Genomic DNA, 20,573 nt, shown 5'->3' on the forward strand with positions numbered 1-20,573 from the left:
GCATCCGCCGTGTTGCTTATGTGATAACAAATCAGGTAAATAGTCTAATTCGGTTAGTCACATTCATGAAAGGGAAGGGAATTGAAGTTACGACGTAAAGAACATAGATATAGGAAGATGTGGTGTGAGTGCCAGTGAGACAACTCTCCATCCAAATAACAATGTATAAAAGTAAACCCTTATAGGTCAATGAACGGCCTTCAACACGAAGCCTTGGCTCACACCGAAACAAAAAGTTATAAAGGGCCCCAAAATTACTAGTGTAAAACCATTTAAACGGGAAAAACAACGATCGTATATCGGAGATCATTTGTGAAACGGTTATTCCATAACGGTCAACCAACTCGGAATGTCGTCCATAAAATTTACGAAGGGATGATTTCAACTTCTTGGAACTCTTGGTTTAAGAGCTTCCTTGTGAGCAGCATATATTAAGTAAAGAGTATTAAGTGACACGTTAAACTTAACTTAGTTTTGTAAATAATTGTTTGTCATGTCATGGAGTGTTGTCTTTCCTTTTTTGACTAATGTTTTAATGCTTTTCTATAGCACGTGTCTACTTGATAATTCTACTTATAGTGAATGAATGAATCTTTACTGCATTTGAACTGACCTTGATTTAGCAAAGTAACAAGGTATATACATATATAACAAATATAATACAATACAGGGAACAATTAAATAATGCAGAGATATCCTATAAAACACGTGCGTATAAATTATGAACACATATTCACTGATAATTTGCGATCTTAATTTGCATGCAGCATTTTAATATAATTACACAGTTTCTTTGTTGAGCTTTTTTACTCAGCTTGTAACAAAAACATAAGCTTTCGTTTATTTGGCCATGAACAATAAAACTATGGCAAAAAGTTACATCTAAGGGTTTATATACAGGACATATCAACACCGTTCATCTTCAATATTATTCATTTTACAAACATGTACAATTATTATGGTAGCACTATACAAAGATTTTTTTATTTCCAATATCCAATCTTTAAAATGCTGTTACTCTCTTAAGAATGCATATAACTTAATAAAAGAGGTATATATAGATAAATAATAGATTAATCTTTTAAATGAATGCAATAGTTTTGTTATGCAATCATTTTGTAATCAATTATTATGCAATTAATGGCAACATCGTGGACAGTTCACTTGAATGAATTTAGCTCTTTCGTGTCTATAACTATACAGGAAATTTTAACGAAATCTTAATCAACACAGTAGGAGCTACAAAACGGTGTCTCAAATTATCGCTATCGTATCCCATTCTCTCATAAAACCAGTGTAAACATCCTTACCACATAATAGTAGATAATGTTTGATTAGGTTTAAAATTTGATCTTTACATTCTATTTACATTCACGATCGGCAATCCTCGGGTGTATCCACCACTCTCCGTCTTTCCTTAACATGAAGGCACGGAATCAGCCGAGTTGTGAGGAATGCGATGATCACTGTTCTTTCTCACAAATGTATGGAAATAACAATGAACATGCCCAATCATTCCATTTGTAGTCCCAAAAAAAATGCATGGCTGCACAATCCTCGCCTGGATCAGCATTGTTAGGATCACCAGTATTCCAGTCAGTAAACGTAAGAGATGTATTGTCGGATTCCCAGACAAAATTAGATTCCTGTGCATTATCATTTGCTCCAATCCAAACGCTTTCTTTTTTGTTATCTATTAAAAGGAACAGAAACCTTTTTTTAATATTTTCTTATTAAAATTGTTGATAAACCACATTGTTTAATATATGAGATGATATGTTACTAATTGGTTTAGAACTTTCAATAATCGTTTTGTTCGCACAATGTAATGAACACTATTTTTTTTCAAATGAAAACATATATAACCATCAAAAATATTCAAATATTTAAATTTTGAAAACAATTAAAAAAAACCACTAAAAAAATTAAAAAAACTAAAGGAGTCCGACACGTGTTGGTTGAAAAATATGGAATATGTTTCACAGATGACAAAAATTATGCTTAAATTTTCTTAAGAAAACCACCTTCCGTCCTCTTTCTTCCTAATTTTACAACATTTGGAGCAGTATCTGCCTTCTCTTCCGGAGAACTTGAATGATCTCCCCCTTATAAGTTTTTACACCAGCGTTTGCGCTTTAACATATTTATAAAGCAGTCCGGTGTAATGACTCCCAACACGCATGTGTAAGTCTCAAAGTCTCTTTCGGCGAAAAGTGTTCGCCAAAACAGATTCAAAAGGGGAGACGCGTGAGAGCCAATAACGTTAGTATTATTCTATGGTGGGGTTTGTATTGCTCAAACTTTAGTTTTCTATGTTGTTTTTGTATACTGTTGTTTGCTATAGCGTTTTCGATTTATGAGTTTGAATATCCCTTATGTCTCCATGGTGTGATGTGTTTTTTTTTTATTTAGTATAGTTTCCACATAAAAGCAAAAAGAAGCAAGATATTGGTACTAGTAACAGGATATATGTCAGACGCCACGTGTTGACAAAAGCTCACATTGTCATTTTAGGAAGATGAGCGAATGACATATACGTGTAATTTATGTCTTCATATAAATAACCAATTCTAGCTTCTTAAACATAACTCACCAGTTTGCAAGTAAGATTTTAAAAACCAATTCTCCACGGCGTTGTCAATTTTTACAAGGTAACCTCCTTTGCTATGACAGTCAATCTATGAAACATGCAAAGATAAAAACATTAACACGCAAGTCTACGAATAAACTCATCATAGATGATAGTTAATTTATAATTATGAGCATATCAATGATAACTCAAGTCAACACAGAAGTGCTGACTACTGGGCTGGTGATACCCTCGGGGAAATAAATCTCCACCAGCAGTGGCATCGACCCAGTGGTTTCAAATAAACTCATCATAGATACCAGGATCAAAATTTTATATTTACGCGAGACGCGCGTTTCGTCTATAAAAGACTCATCATGAATTACACTCGATTCAAAAAATGTTTAAAAAGCCAAACAGAGTACAAAGTTGAAGAGCATTGAGGACCAAAAATTTCTAAAATTTTTTGCCAAATACAGCTAAGGTAATCTATTCCTGAGGTAAAAAAAAGCCTTAGTTTTTCAAAAAATTCAAAGTTATAAAAAAAATACGAACTTATTACGTAGCAAATTTACCTAACGAGATCGGGATATTGATATTAGTCAAATCTTAACCGGAAATTATGATACTTTCCTCCCTTAGTAGAAGCACAATCATGGATAATGGTGTAGAGGAGGACATTTGAAACACTGTATCGGTACAGATTTAATATGAGCATGCTAGGATGCAATTTGAAAAAAAGGCAGAAGTTTTTTTAGTAAAATAAAAGGGAAGGATGAGATAATTTGCTAGAAAATGGCAGGATGACAATTTATGTACAAAAAAGTCAGGATAAATATATAAAAAAGACAGAACCCAATAGATTAAAAAAAATGCGAGACAGAGATTACAAAATTAAAAAAAAATGCAGGACAAAGTTGTTCAAAACAACCATCCCCAGCCCCAATCCCCACTCCACCCCAGACACACATACACACACATATAAATCAAATTGTAGCTCCCTTACCTTCGCATCATTCCAAGTCTTCACTGATTCTAATTCAAAATAATAACAACTGATCATGAACATTTTCCATCCAACTTCGCAGCCAAGAGTCTTAACTGTTTAAAAGATATTTTTGCATTTTTAGAATAATCATTAATTCAGTCCGTTATTTGTTGATAGATATAAGGAGATGTGGTAGGAGTACCAGGGAGACAACTCTTGATCCAAGCTACAATTTGTAAAAGGAAATCATTAAAGTTCAAAATGCGGTCTTCAACACGGAACCTTGGCTCACACCGAACAGAAGGATATAAAGGGTCCCTTTATATAAAAATATAAATGTCAGTTGATGCGAAACGTCATAGGTTGTTCATCCTTTTTATTGTATTGTTAAAGGGTTGCTACTTACAACGAAGCTACTGTTATGTTACAGGTAAAGTGGAAATCGTTTCTCATTAAGTTTTATAATCAAAGTGCTGGATAGCACCTCTGGAAAGTTTGCAACTGTAGCTGTGTATTATTACAAAAATGTTGTAGACGTGTATTATTTCAAATATGTATTTCATCACAACTTTGATGTTTTAAACTAAACCATTGTCTCGTCAGAAATTATCAAAAATCCTTTTTTTTTTTACATGTTTGTCATAAAATGTTTAGATATTTTCTATTGCAACCTAAAACTGTAGATCTAAAATAATGAAATATACAGAAAGCTCTGTTAATTTCTTTATGTTCCCATGCCATATCAACGTCAAGGGCCTGTGAATTTAGTATTTTTCTATTGGTTTAGGTCCTTCATATTTGTTTTAAGTAAAACATTTTGTTACTGATTAACACGAAAGTTTTCTTGTTTAAATATTCAACATGTGTCATATCGGAGCCTTTAATAGCTTACTACACGTATATGGTACAAATTTTTCTTATTATTGACGACCGTATGGTTGCCTATAGTTAATAATACATCTTCCTCACTTGAACTCTTTTAGATAGCATTGGTTCTTTGCAAAAAATACCGCATTCTTTTATATAAATAGGACAGTTACAGTAACTTCAACCAATACCCGGTACAACTGTAATGAAAGTGAATTTATATTAAAGGCTTTGATCAAAAATAGGGAACGTGTCCATGGGACACAAATGATGCCCCAGCTAGCATTAACGTTATAAAGGGTCACACCTCAAGAACTGCAAATGTGACGCTACCAAAATTTGTACTTGATCTGAGTTATGGGGTACTAAGCATTGTGTATTCATTGAGGGGATTAATATCAAAAGTCACGTGTAAACAAAAATTCTCTGTGTAGTGATATTTGACACTTTGCTATGATAAACAAGTGACTGAGCTTAACCATTTGAGTTAATTTAGAAAGTAGGGGAACACAGAATAAATGTGTAAAATCTATGGAGCTATTAAATGTGTTCAAAGTATTAAATTTTCAAAGAACTTTTTGTGTTAAAAATGGGATTATTTACCATGAGGAGCCGCATCACAAAAGGATACTCGGGGTTTGCTAATTTACGGAAAAAGTAATCTCACTTCGTACCCCGAAAATTTAACCACATATGTCAAAATGTCTCAGCTTCGAAACGAGCCATCACACATATCCAAGTTAACGATATGGACTGAGCAACAGAAGAAAACGTTACCATTACGGCCTATGGAAAAACTAATGCGCATCTGTACCCAACTGTTAAGGGTTAAGACCTCTGCGGACGTTTAAAGCTGTGCCCTGCAAAGCATCTGGTTCCATTTGTGACGAGGCACAACCTTAGAGCAGTAAAAATTCAAACTTGATCTTGGTTTTATGGTTAAGTATTGTGTATAAGTTTCATAACATTTGGTTGTGCGAACTAGTTAGATAACTGAAACAAAAATATTCAGCAATTTTTACATATGTAAAAGGGCATAACTCTAGAACGGTTTAACTATCGCCACCAAAATTCAAACTTGATCGGTGTTTGTGATAATGAGCATGGTGTATAAGTTTCATAACATATGGTTAAGGCAAACTATATTTAGAGAACAGAAACTAAAATTTCCAGCAACTTTTCTATTTGTAAAGTAGCATAAAACGCTAGAATGGTAAAAGTGACGCAACCAAAATTCAAACTTGACTTGTGTATTGTGGTTATAAACATTGCGTATAACTGTCATACAATTTGGTTCAGGCAAACTAAAGTAAGAGAACAGAAACGAATTTTGGGATGTACGGAGGTACGTACAAGTAAGAGAAGGACGTACATACTTACAGAAGAACAAGTATAAAACCCAATACGATGGGAGCATAGCAATAGCAGTATGACCACAGGAATAAAAAGTTTATATACACTAAGTTCATAGTGGTGCTTATAACCCCAGTTATGTAACACATTTTAGTTGTTGCTGTGAAATTAAGCATTGTCTTATGAGTCAATAACACTTTTTGAGAATTTTTGTTTTAAGCCATTCATTTGATATAATAGTAACCATTGCCTCTGTGTTTGGATGACAAAGCAATTGCATTCTATTTATATATGGCATGTTATGCCTTAATTTTTTTCGAGATGCACAGGTTTGTCTGTACTCTATCTAAATTTTGAGGTGAAAATGCAGCCATTTTAGCCAAAGGGTACACATCATGAACCTTGAAATATATAATTTCTACAGCACATGTCTTGATACACTGAGCTATAATATTCTAAGAAGTAGATGCTGACTCGGTTGCTTTTAATACGGATGCTATATGATACGAATTTGCGATAATACACCAGAGGTGGTATGATGTATATTATTAGAAGAAAAAGAAGAATTGTTGTTGGGTCAATGTTTTTCTGCTGTCAGTTTGATCCACTTGAGCATGCTGAACGATTGAAGGTCCTTATATCCACATTGGAAAGTGAAACAATTAGTATTTAAATAACGGAATTATAAGTTTTCAAATGATTTTTGGCATCAAAATCTTGCGATCGATGTTTAGACAAAGACAATGCATTGTTGTTCTCTCTTTTTTTTATGAAAGCCGGTATATACCTTTACTCATCCTTGTCGTGATATTAGACATATAATTATCGAGTATTTTATATTCTATCACCTGTGGATCGTTTAAATAACGGAGTGGCTATTTGTCCGGCTAGCCGTACGAATAGTGTCAGAGCTATTTGTCCGGCCATTGTAATGCACATGTCATAAAATGTGTGTTCGGAAGTGCGTGTAATATTATCTTCAGTTGCACCAAGGGGGCGTGTGTAATCTGATCACTGATTTGCAATTTTAAGATCATGGCTGAAAACGGTGATATCAATATTTGTGATAAATTTTGCAGTTTTCGGAGTTTGACAATGGAACACGATATTATGAACTTCCAAGAATGATATAATCTTATAAATGGGACTTTAAAATATTGAAACCACAAAGAAAATGGGAAATGAAAGATAATTGATCGGAGAACTATAGTTTTACAAAATTATTCGACTCGCTACAGCTGTGTAAATGGTGAAAAAGATGTTCAAAGCAAGAGACGTTGAGAAAGGCCTTTACAATTGCATGTCTAACTGAATGAAATTTAGCTTAGTTATATTCCAAATATGAATCTTGCAAGTAGCCCTCGAAGTGGTATATTAAAGGGAGGGCGATTGAGGCTACAAACTTGAAGTTGGGATGTTGGAAATAGGATTATAAAAAGTGGAGTAATGATATACACAGAACAACAAAGATGGGATCAGGAGAAAAAAGAGAAATTTGGGAAAACGAGCACATCGTGTCACCCCGACCCCCTCACGTAAAAATTTTTAAAAAAGTGGGGGGGGGGGGGCATTATAGAAATATCTCTCACCTTTCACTCAAAATATGGATAAATTTATGTCAAGGGGTAAATAATTCTCTTTTACAGCTACAGACATAATTTTGTACCTTTTTTAGTTAGACAAAAATTTTTACGTTAACTTGAAATGCACGAATCAATGATTTTTTTTCTAATTATTCGTTATCCACATTGGGCTATATATACTCATCTAATTAAAATATTGATCTCTAATTACGTTATACTACAGATGAAGTATAACGTAATCAGAGATCAAAATTTTAATTAGATTGCTATATATACTTGTATGAAGAAAACAACAATTTCAAATACCAGTAACAAGATTACAAACATGTGCTACCCCCTGGTGTTGCTGAAGATAATATTACACGCGCACTCAAATAGTATAGTGACATGAGCATTGTATTGGCCGGACAAATAGTCCTGGTACTATTCGTCCGGTTACCCTTTAAACAAACCATTATCAATTGTCAATTATCCGACGGCTTGGTCAAAATGTCAAGTTGTTCTCGCATTTTAATCAGTCATAACCTATTCTTTCGATACACTCGGGCTTTTACCACGTTTACGTACCTTACGTTACATATAGTAAAAGTAGAGCGGGAAAATGTTCAATCATAAAATATTCATGATGAAACCGCAGTCTCGCGTAGATTTCTTGTGATTTTCTCTTCAGCGCATGGCAGATCCGCGAAGTAATGTTTGTGATACTCATTTTCAAAATGAAATTAAATTCATCTGAATCGTCGGTGAACATTCATTTTTTTTTTTTATTCAAGCTGTAATTTTTTTAGTCAAAAGAGGGGTAACTCCTAATTTCAAAAGAATCTTCCAAGAATTAGAATCCAAACGCTAGTACTACATTATCTTGGAGTAGAATATTGCGATAGTCTGTCACCGGAAGTTTGAGGCCGACGCCTAAGGAAAGTAGCAATAGCAAGCTTGACAAACTTTCCAAAAACCAAAAAACTACATGTATGTCATCCTAGAAGCCAGCTGATGTTTTTAGTTGGATTCACGTTGTGTTAATGTAGTGATAATTTTCTGCATAGTTTTGTGAATTTCTGTTTGTCTTAACGCCTCAGTATATTTAAGTCTTCAATTTTACTTAAACTAAGTTAAATGTAAGGTGTGTCTTTCATGGTTTAAGAGGAAGACAAGAACATTTTCTCTGCTAAATTATTAAAAAATACAAGAAAATCAATTACAAAGACGCCGGACTGGAAATGTGTGTTAATTTCAAAATGGGAAATCAAGTAAATTAGTGGTGTACAAGTCTCCTTTTCTCTGAATGCATCCCTGTGTTTTCTTCGTAGTTTTGTAAATTTCTGTTTGTCTTATTGTCTTTTTTTACTTTTGGTTGTAGTTTTGTCTTTCCTTTATTTGACTCATGTTTTAACGCCTCAATATAGTTTTTTAAGTCTTCAATTTTACTTATAAACTAAGTTAAATGTAAGGTGTGTCTTTCATGGTTTAAGAGGAAGACAGGAACATTTTCTCTGCTAAATCATTAAAAAATACAAGGAAATCAATTACAAAGACGGCGGACTGGAAATGTGTGTTAATTTCAAAATGGGAAATCAAGTAAATTAGTGGTGTACAAGTCTCCTTTTCTCTGAATGCATCCCTGTGTTTTCTTCGTAGTTTTGTGAATTTCTGTTGGTCTTATTGTCTTTTTTTTACTTTTGGTTATAATTTTGTCTTTCCTTTTTTTAGACATGTTTCAACGCCTCAATATAGTGTCTAGTCTTCAATTTTACTTATAAACTATGTTGAATGTAAGGTGTGTCTTTCATGGTTTAAGTGGAAGACAAGAACATTTTCTCTGCTAAATTATTAAAAAATACAAGAAAATCAATTACAAAGACGCCGGACTGGAAATGTGTGTTAATTTCAAAATGGGAAATCAAGTAAATTAGTGGTGTACAAGTCTCCTTTTCTCTGAATGCATCCCTGTGTTTTCTTCGTAGTTTTGTAAATTTCTGTTTGTCTTATTGTCTTTTTTTACTTTTGGTTGTAGTTTTGTCTTTCCTTTATTTGACTCATGTTTTAACGCCTCAATATAGTTTTTTAAGTCTTCAATTTTACTTATAAACTAAGTTAAATGTAAGGTGTGTCTTTCATGGTTTAAGAGGAAGACAGGAACATTTTCTCTGCTAAATCATTAAAAAATACAAGGAAATCAATTACAAAGACGGCGGACTGGAAATGTGTGTTAATTTCAAAATGGGAAATCAAGTAAATTAGTGGTGTACAAGTCTCCTTTTCTCTGAATGCATCCCTGTGTTTTCTTCGTAGTTTTGTGAATTTCTGTTGGTCTTATTGTCTTTTTTTTACTTTTGGTTATAATTTTGTCTTTCCTTTTTTTAGACATGTTTCAACGCCTCAATATAGTGTCTAGTCTTCAATTTTACTTATAAACTATGTTGAAAGTAAGGTGTGTCTTTCATGATTCAGGAATCTTATTCAACTTATGTTTTAACACCTCAAACTCGTGCCCTTACATCTTAACCTAACCCTACCCCAGTCCCTAGCATCTGAACCTAATATTTACAGTTCCCCACATCCCCAACCACTTAATCTACCACTAAACCTAACCCCAGTCCCTAGCCTCTGAACCTAATTTTTAACAATTATGTTAATCCCAAACCACTTAATCTACCACTAAACCTTACCTTAATCCTTACCCTTAACCCTAACATTTATCCGTACCCCGGTCCCCTAACTCTGACCTAACATTAACCCTTACACAATCCCAAACCTTTTAGTGTAACATGTAGGTTTGTCCCACTTTCTAAACCTAAACTTAAACATGGGGTTATCATAATCCCAACTTTTTAAAAAGCAATGCTAGCTTTAATATCGATCCAGACTGCTTGGGTAACTTGTTTACTTACCTAATAAATCAAATTGTCTGTCAGCGCTGGAAAGGTCCGAAATATTTTTTGTCAGTTGTTGTATCTGACCTTCTTGTCTTGCACTTTTTTCCATAATAGCTGAAATATTTTTTTCTGATATTGATAAATTTCTGATGTTGGATTTGAATTAATTGAATAGTCAGTCATAATCAAATGTTATATACATATTCGAATTGAAAACTCAATCTCCTGCAAGATTGCTCCCAACGATTTTAGAAATATTATTTCTCCTTTTCTTCTTAACATACATAATTAATGTAAATAAACTCATCATAGATACCAGGACTAAATTTTGTATAAACGCCAGACGCGTAGCTTCGTCTACAAAGACTCATCAGTGACGCTCGATTCAAAAAAAGTTAAAAAGGCCAAATAAAGTACGAAGTTGAAGAGCATTGAGGACCAAAATTCCTAAAAGTTTTGCCAAATACAGCTAAGGTAATCTATGCCTGAGGTAGGAAAGCCTCAGTATTTCAAAAAATTCTAATTTTGTAAACAGTTAATTTATGAATATAACCATATCAATGATAATTCATGTCAGCACAAAAAGGCTTGTGATACCCTCGGGGAAATAAATCTCCACCAGCAGTGGCATCGACCCAGTGGTTGTAAATAAACTCATCATAGACACCAGGACTTAATTTAAATACACCAGACGCGCGTTTCGTCTACAAATTAGCAGCAGAGACTAGTATTTTTTAAATTATGTTGTCCTCGTTTTATTGCATGTTCCTCAGCTAATCAAATTTGTGTAGTGGAAGATCAATACACCCAACTTTTCGTTCCTGTCTAAACCACATCAATATGTTCATAACTTAATAAACATACCCATAACCACAGTATTATGTCCATAGCCATGTTTAGGTAATTATATATATGGAAGTTTTTAACGACCTTGACTGGCTATACAGCCCTTGCACGGTCGGCTTTAGGTAATTCAGAGGTATACCGTCATCTTGAATTGTACAATCACAATAAAGAATCGGTCTAGTTCTTTGCCCCAATCTGCAAATTCGGAGACAGATTTGCAATTTATTTGTTACACTGTTTATTTATATAAAGAAAACTTAGTTATTCATTGCATTATCGAAAATGTTTTAACAAATACCACATAGTTGTGCTGTTAGAATTATTTTTTCAAATAAGCCATTAAAGGGGAGATAACTCTTTAAGTACAAAAATTATACTGGACATATAGGAAATTTTTCATTTTTTACTTATAGCAAGAAAACAAGTTAAGTGACACCATTTTTCTTTTTATTTTCTTAAAATATAGAACAAAACCTTTCTTCTCATATTTTATTCCAAAATTATGTCTCATAGATTTCTTTTATGCACAAAAATGTTTTTTTTTATTAACAATTTAAGCAAATTTTGGCAATTTTAAACGACTCGTCCCGTGAAAAATAGCGCGGTGACCCTTACTTTTTATTATTGTTTTGAAAAAAACCTAGTAAAATCTTCATTTCAGTCCAACATCCATGCACAAGAAAGTGAAAATTTCATATCTTCTCTCAATTATAAAATGGATAAGAAGGGCTATAAATCTATCATTTCATACTGATAAGGCAACAAACAGATGTTTAAAACACAAAATTGTTAAACTTTTAGGAAAATGCACAGGCACATGTGGGGTTGACCCTCTCCCTTTTTTTATTTTTGGTGTTTAATTCTTATTTTGGAAATATCCTTTGATGTTGTTTATCCTGACTTTTAAGATTAATTTGAAAACCCAATTATTTTTAAATATGTTTTTTTTAATATTTTAATCTTGCAATTTATTGAAAAAATTAAATTTTGTAAAAAAAAATCAAAATCTCATAATAAAGGAAAAATACATACATTTCTTGATTGGTATTGTGTATTTATTTTTATCTCTTCTTGCAATTGTCACCTATAAATTGAGAAAGAAACCATGTGGCATCTGTGAACTAACATAATATAATTGATGTGACAGTTTAATTTGAAAATTTTGTGTTTTCTAAGTGGTACAGGAGATAAGTTCACTTTTTGTTCAACATCATTTTGATGCAAATTCTTGGGCTTATATTGAAGACTGATTTTGGCAAAGTATAAGAAAGCTCTGTCATTTTTTTCTATACCCCTGAACTACATATACATGTCCATAACACGTCGTTCATAACCACATTTACATGTGCTAGTACTTGTCATGCATGTAATATTTATCAATACAAGCTGCATGCAAAGGACATAATCTATTATAAATATAGCATTAATAATTCTAAGCATGTAACATAAATGGGTCCCGTTAGAAAGAACATGTTTAACTTTTATATTCACCCGGATTAAGTATTGACACTTGTTTATAATTATATGAATTATTACATACATATAAAGTGCCTAGAAAATCAACATAACGATGTTAGAGAAGATTTGATTAGTAACCTCTTCGAGCGGGGCTGGAACCTGCACTTTCATTTCTAACTTCTACAACACCGCTTAGCATTGCACAAAGACCTTATCCCCTCTTTTAACTATAGCTTATTTTTGTTTCGGGAGGTTTTACCTTCTCGTAGAAATTAAACAAGGATTTCTGATACAATAAACAAGGTATTATTTTAAGTGTAAAGAAATGATCATCTACTTATCTCTTCAGTATAATTACAGGATGCTAATCTATTTTGTGAATCATACAATCACGGTAAGAAAAAAACTTTCCATCTTACAGAATTTGTAAAAAGTAAACCGTTACAAGTCAAAGTGCAGCCTTCAACAGTATTTTCAACTTTCATATGTCCTTTTTTTGCTTTATATCATTGTATTTAAAATATATGTTTTGGTACCTCAAATAAAACTACCTATCTGAATACCAAAAAGCAAAATATGCCATTCTTTGCATAACATTTACACCTTTCTTTGACTCTATAGAAAAAATGCACGGAATATATCAAGCTGAACTGTTCTGAACTGAGCGCCACTTATGAGTCTTATGTAGACGAAAATCGAGTCTGTTGTACCTAGGAACAGTATATCTAACAATATACATGTTCCTAGGTGTACCCAATTATAATTATCAATTATAACGAATTGACATTAGAAGAATATAAACTATCGAATGTAATATACTTTGATTTAAGCATAAAAAAACAGTTTCTGGTGAGCTAACAACGTAGCCAGAAAAGCATGAAAAAGTAACTTGTTTTATGGTACGAAAATTAATGTACCCAGAAATAATCAATAGTATACTTCCTTTTTCGTCTTTTGATCCATGTTCTACAATCAATACATTTAATTAGAATGCTAATGTTCATAAAATATCTAAACTTTTTACAGCTAGAAGATAATCAATTAATTAAGTTTTTTTGTTTCAAATATTTCTCATTTGGTAATGCAGAAATGAAATTTTAGATACCAAGATTGAAAAGAAAAACTAGTCGTCACCTTTAAGGTAAATGGGACTTTGATGTAAAAGTTAGCGTTTGCTTATATAAAAACATATATTGTATTTTAAGATCCAATTTATCCTCTAAGAGAAAGATTGAAAAATTTCTTACCATAGAAATGAACAATGGATGCAACAGCCACTGATAAACAAATAAACTGCAGTACTATCAGGAGCAATAATATCTTATCTCTTTTTCTACTTGCTCTAAAAAGGTCAGCAGTTGTATTAGTCCATTCTGTAGTCAGGGTACTATATGCGTGTGTTTGTGAATCCTGGTTATTCATCGGTATTTCATATGCGTGTGTTTGTGAATCCTGGTTATTCATAGGTATTTCATATATGCTTCCATGTTGTTCGCCCATTATCTACAAACTTAACACACCATAATTTGTTTATACACCTTAGTACTTTCTCCTGTATTTGAATACGTTCGTTTTAGATTAATTGTAATGACCAAAAATAAAAAGTAAAAAAAAACAGTGCGTCAAATATACATAATTCCTCAAGGGTATCCGTTACAGTGTAGATCATGTGGTTGAAAATTTACATACCAAATATGCTTGACCTATATATAACTATGTGATGATGTTGTTTTGTTGATGCATTTACAACATTTATTTTTAACGAATCTGTGATATAAATCAACATTTTGGTTATTTTTATCTTTGTGTTCATGTCGCATTGATGTATATATATCCCACAAGTCATTCTATATCAGTGGTTTTCATTTGTTGATGTGGTTCATTAATATTTCTCATTCTCGAGTTTTTACATAGATTAGACTGTTGTTTTTCCCGCTTGAATGGTTTTAAACTACTGTGGATTCATTTATTTTCGTGGATAGAGCATAAAAGGTATTTCGTGGGATACGTAAATTTGTGGTTCGCTGTTTCAAAAATTAAAAAAAAATGTTTCAGATACGTAAATTCATGGATCTCTGTATGAAGAACAGTTAAACAAAAGATAGTAATTCATTGAAAATGTTTTGAATTGTCAAAATCCTCCCTTAATCGTTCGATGTTAAAGTGTTCATTTACAAGCGTGGACAAAGGCAACTAATGATAAATCAAACAGGTACAGGACCAGAAAAATTAATATCAGACAATCTTTTATCTATAGAAAATATATTAGAGTATATGGATTTGAATGGCATAAGTGGTATATTAATTTCATTTGACCAGGAGAAGGCTTTTGATCAGGGGAACATGAATCTATTATACAAGTGTTAAGAGCGATGAATTTTCCGTCAAACTTTATAAGATGGATTGAAGTCATTTACACTAACATATCAAGTAAGGTTATTATAAATGAAGCACTTAGTGACAAAATTGAAATTACAAGATCCATAAGACAAGGATACCCAATAAGTATGAGTATTTATGCTGTCATAATAGAAGCATTAGCCTGTAAAGTTCGCAGAAACAATAATATACAGGGAATACAAATTCCTAATCATAACACAAATGTAAAACTTTTTCAACACGCTGATGATTGTTCTATTATATCGACAAATTTAATAGACTATGAAAAATTACTCGAAGAATTTAAACAATTTGGTTTAGTATCTGGCTCGAAAATTAATGAAAACAAAACCGAAATTTTGAAAATTGGAAATCCTAATACAAAAAAGTATGGCAGTATAAACAAACTAATCAAAGACGAAATTAAAGGCCTTGGAATATGGTTTGGGAAAATGCAGTTGAAATTAACTGGAAAAAGAAATATTATGGACTGATACAACAGATAGACAAATGGAAAAAAAGAAAATTCCGATATAAACATAAAGTTTTAGTTTTAAACACTTATATAAATAGTAAGTTCTTGTATACTGCAAGAATATATCCACCTAGTGAATTTTATATAAAGAAAATAAATAAAGTGCTTTATGATTTTTTTCTGGGACAACATTGAGCTGTTATACGGAACAACAATTACCAAACAATATAAAGATGGTGGACAACAAGTTCCTGACATTAAATTGAAATGTAAAGCCTTACTTTTATATAGAATAACTCGAGTTTTAACTGGAAATTCATCTGTATGGACATCATTATTCATTTATTTCATAGGAATCATTACAAGAACCATACTTCCAAAATTAGCAGAAAATATGTATAGACATTCTGTGGTCACTATAGGGCAATATGAAAGATTAAAATGCATATATCTTAAATATCAAATTAATATTATACTTAATAAGAAAAGTTTCAAAGACGTTTATGTACAGCTGTTAGAATTTAACAATGTTATAAACAAGATTGAAATATTATACCCAAATGTAAATTTCCAACATATATGGATTAACTTACAAATGGTAAACAATATGTATATACGAGATTTCATTTATAAAGTTGTACGTATGATATTGCCAACAGGGGCGTGGCTCTCTAGGAGAAAGTTTTACAGGCAAACATATAAATGTAGCTATTGTAATAAACATGTTGAGACATTAGAACATCTATTTACAAAATGTGTAACTTTAACATATTTCAGAACATTAGTTTGTAGTATTATGCAAAATGAAAAAAAATTATCAAAATTTTAGTATGAATACAAATACATGTATACTGTTTAATATTGATATAGACTTGTTTCCGTTTATGGATATGTTCATAGTATTTGGACTTGTAGATATATGCCAGTAGAAGAACACTTATCAGAAATACTTATGTTAAAATATTATAAAGATGAACTCTTATACAAACAATTTAATAATATTGTACAGTAGTTTCTTTTTGTTAAAAATAAAATTTAAATAAAAAATATGCACAGTGATAAGAAAGTTGACAAAAAAAACAACATCAGGATCGACCTTAATATAGGTGATTGAAATGATGTTTGAAATGTGATTTTGCTATAGGAATTTTATTACATGTACATTTAAGTTGTAATCTATTTTTGACTCTATCCTTTGACTTCTTTCTCAGCATATGTATGCACAACTAAACTAAACTCAAATCTTTTATAACCTGCTAATTTTTATATTTTGTTTTGTTAAATTTTGTGCTATTGTTTTACATATGATCGTTATTTTTTCTATAAAGTCAACAACAATCTGAGTGCTATAAATAAAAAAAAATAGAAAAAAAAGTGGTTAAAGTCTGGTAGTATTAAGGTGAAAGCTCCTGCCACACCAGGCTTACCCGATCCATCTCAATGCAGTACACAACGTAATGTTCTTGTAACCCAAGCAGCCAAAGACGGTATTGACACGATGAATTCTGCTACTAGCCTTCCAACTACTCCAACCAGAAAACGCAAACGGGGAGACTACAACTATTATGATGACGAAACACGTGCTAAAATTGCCAGATACTCAGTCGAGAATGGCGTTGCATGAGCTGCACACAAGTTTTCAAGTGACCTCAGCAAGAAAGTTAGCGAGACGTCTGTTCGTAGCATGAGAGACACCTACCTTAAATTAAAAAAAACAAGGTAACTATCGGGATTTTTTTTATCTGTTTTCCAAGAAAAATATTTACTTTTCTATTCAATGTTTAGATTCAATGCTAAATAAAATCATATTTATTGAAAATTTCTTCAACGTTCTACTTTGAAAAAATATTTTATCTTAATAATACTAGTACTTTGTTTTTTTCACATGAAAAAGATAATTTTATTCTTATTTTTAGTTTCATATTGGCATTAATTTTTGCACTTAAAATGTCGATGGTCGTATTTTTAAATTATAATTTTTATTTGCATAACGTATGTTTAATGTGCTGATCATGTATAAAGGGATTACAATTAAATTGTGTAACAGTAAATCGCGTAAGGTTCAAGTGCCAGTAAATTTTCATTTTGATAAAATGTTGTTTCTGTCCAGAATAAAGAAACACAATGCTTAAACGGCATTTTATCAGAATATTAAATGAAATACAAGTTGTGTTGTTTTTGTCAAGAATAAGCAAAACTACATCTGCAATTTATCGAAATTTTATGTGAAAAAAACCCACATTTTCTACCTGTATTACCTTATTAAACGATTGTTTACATATTTGTAAAGTCAAAGATGTGAATGTTCTTGTTCCTGTCACAAAAATATCACCTAAGGGCAATTTCCCGTCCTTAAACCTTTTAATCAACAATAAATCTGGATTTTGACACGGTAAATAACAACTCGTTTACTGTATTTTCTAATGCATAATTTTTATCAATTTAAAAACGTAAATTATGATTGATATTTTAAAGTTTTTATTATTTATTTAAAGAGGTGGAGAGATAGAAGTTTTACCAAGATCGCCACGTGGAAATCCTGTCTTCCTTGGTCACCTAGATAACGACGTTCAACAATGGATCCTTAACTTTCGTAAGAACGGCGGAGTCATCAACTCACGCATCGTTATGGCAGCAGCTGAGGCCGTTGTGACAAAGTTCGCTAGACACAAGCTGCAAAAGTATGGCGGGCATATCAACATCACAAAGACCTACGCTATTTCCGTTCTCCGCGGCATGGGCTTCGTTAAGCGTAAGGGAACCAAAGGTGTAAAACTTCAACCAGCTGATTTCGACGACATTAAACAGGAGTACGTAAAAAAAGTCCGCACAGTCATGAAGCAACACAGCATTCCTGACTCTCTTGTGATTAACTGGGACCAGACTAGGTGTCAGCTTATACCAGGCGGCGACTGGACAATGGAGCAACAGGGCTCCCAATAGGTACCAGTCACCGGTATTGATGACGAACGTCAAATAACACTTCTTCTAGCAACATTTATGAATGGGTCCTTATTGCCACCTCAGCTAATCTACCAGGGTAAAACAGACCGTAGCTTACCTAAATGTGTCGATTTTCCAGACAACTGGGATGTTACAAGTACCGAGACACATTGGAGCAAGGAAGACACAATGATCCGTTTTGTAGATAAAGTCATCTTGCCTTACGTAGAGGGTATTATTGAAGATCTTCCTCTTTCTCAGAAAAATCAGAAAGCCGTAGCTATCTTTGATGTTTACAGAGCCCACACAGGAGAAAAGCTACTAAGCCTCTTAAAGAAAAATGACATTATTCCCTTGTTTGTGCCTGCAGCCTGTAATGACAAACTACAGCCGTTAGACATATCTGTAAACCGTGAATATAAAGAACAATTAAAATATAATTTCCATGACTGGTACACAGCACAATTAGTGCAACAGCTAAACCATCAAGAAGACATCACCGGTGAACGTGCACATCGTAGATTTGAAGACGTCCGTCATGAAACCCATTCATGCCCAGAAGTTTCAACACTTCAGATCATTTCCATCCGTACTGACCTAATCAAGTCTGGCTTCCGTAAGCTGGTTTATTGTAAACTTGACATTATAACACTCTACATGTATCTAGTGCTTTGTTTCGTACTGAGTGACATTGTATGTATGTGAACTAAAGTCTTGTAAAAGATTGTTTAAAGTATGTGTGCAAATGTGTTGTGATGTGTATTTTATTTATTATATGTACTTTTATGTATTATAATGTGTGTTAAAATGTTTAAATGAAAGTACAATACTAGTATATGAATAAATGTAATCAAAATACTTTTCTATTTTATTTAAAACACGTGTTTTGTTACCATGTTTGCCCCGAATCAACACTACACTAGTATTGCAAAAGATAACCGGAAGTAAATATCCGATTCATTTCACATTTGTTGGGATTATTTTTCGTTGAATTCTTAAATTCGTTGTTTGCTGTGTCCCACGAAAACCACGAAAATTGGAATACCACGAATAAAAGTGAATCCACAGTATTTAAAATATGTAAAACTATCGAAAACATGTTAATAAATAACACTAGAACACACCCGTGATATCGCGGGTCCGTGACTGAATTAAAGTATATAACTATGCGCAAGCCTTATTTTAGTATTAGTATTGTCATCTGATGGAGTCATGCCGATTATAAGATACACAGTTTTCTCTGCTTTCAAATCTTTCTGTTTGAACCCGTCGAACTGGAACTTATCAATTATTGATAATATTAATTATTTGGAAAACAAAAGGTCTTGGAATGGAGTATTTTTTAATCAACAGCATTGTCCTATATTAGTTATAAATAAACCCGTATACAATATAGCATATTAATCCTGATTACACCGTTTGGTGGTGCGCCTGTCAGATGCGGAACGTACAGATAAGGTAATCGGTAACAGGTGAATATACTATTGGTATCGGATATTAATGACGTGGAAAACAAAAGGGCCTGGAGTGGTGTAATTTTTAATCTACACCTTTGTACTATATTAGTTATATATAAAGTTGATTTTTTTTATTCGTCGTTTTTACGTGATGACGGTTGCCAAATTGGACCTCGTAATTTTAGTATTATAGATTTATATTGTTATTTTAGAAAGTCTAACTGATTAAAATACTACAATAGGTAACAATTTGACAATTAAGTAGTGTCAACCGTGTGATTATGACCCGTGTAATACTATCTGGCATATTAATCCTGAATACACCGTTTGGTGGTGTGCCTGTCAGATGCGGAACGTACAGATAAGGTAATCGGTAACAGGTGAATATACTATTGGTATCGGTATCGGACTCGACCCGGAACTTCTTAATTATTGGCAATATTAATTACTTGGAAAACAAAAGGGCCTGGAGTGGTGTAATTTTTAATCTACACCTTTGTACTATATTAGTTATATATAAAGTTGAATTCTTTGATTCGTCGTTTTTACGTGATGACGGCTGACAAATTGGACCTCGTAATTTTAGTATTATAGATGCAAAATCATGTACCTAGTATATAATTTAAATTCTTTCGTGTATCTGATGAATAATAGCAAAATGTACCAGACTCAAGCTGGCAGCCACTTTTATCGGCCAATTAAGATAGCAGCCACTTTTTTCAGCAGCAAATTTTGACGATATGTCTAAAAACCAAAAAACTTCATGAGACTCAAACGTT

The 20,573-nt window shown here is 32.6% G+C and overlaps 1 protein-coding gene across 1 annotated transcript in view; it reads right to left on the reverse strand.

Annotated features, from left to right (window-relative positions):
* Positions 1–403: 403 nt before the first annotated feature.
* LOC139495563 (C-type lectin domain family 4 member E-like) overlaps positions 404–20,573 on the reverse strand; it is a 44,529-nt gene continuing 24,359 nt past the window's right edge. The window contains exons 3-6 of the mRNA XM_071283829.1: positions 10,252–10,350; positions 3,576–3,670; positions 2,594–2,678; positions 404–1,693 (exon numbers count right to left, since the gene is read on the reverse strand). Of these exons, the coding sequence (XP_071139930.1) occupies positions 1,464–1,693; positions 2,594–2,678; positions 3,576–3,670; positions 10,252–10,350 (509 nt within the window). The 3' untranslated portion in view covers positions 404–1,463. The remainder of the gene's footprint in view (positions 1,694–2,593; positions 2,679–3,575; positions 3,671–10,251; positions 10,351–20,573) is intronic.

This window comes from Mytilus edulis, chromosome 11, assembly GCF_963676685.1.
Source record: "Mytilus edulis chromosome 11, xbMytEdul2.2, whole genome shotgun sequence".
Lineage (NCBI taxonomy): Eukaryota > Metazoa > Mollusca > Bivalvia > Mytilida > Mytilidae > Mytilus > Mytilus edulis.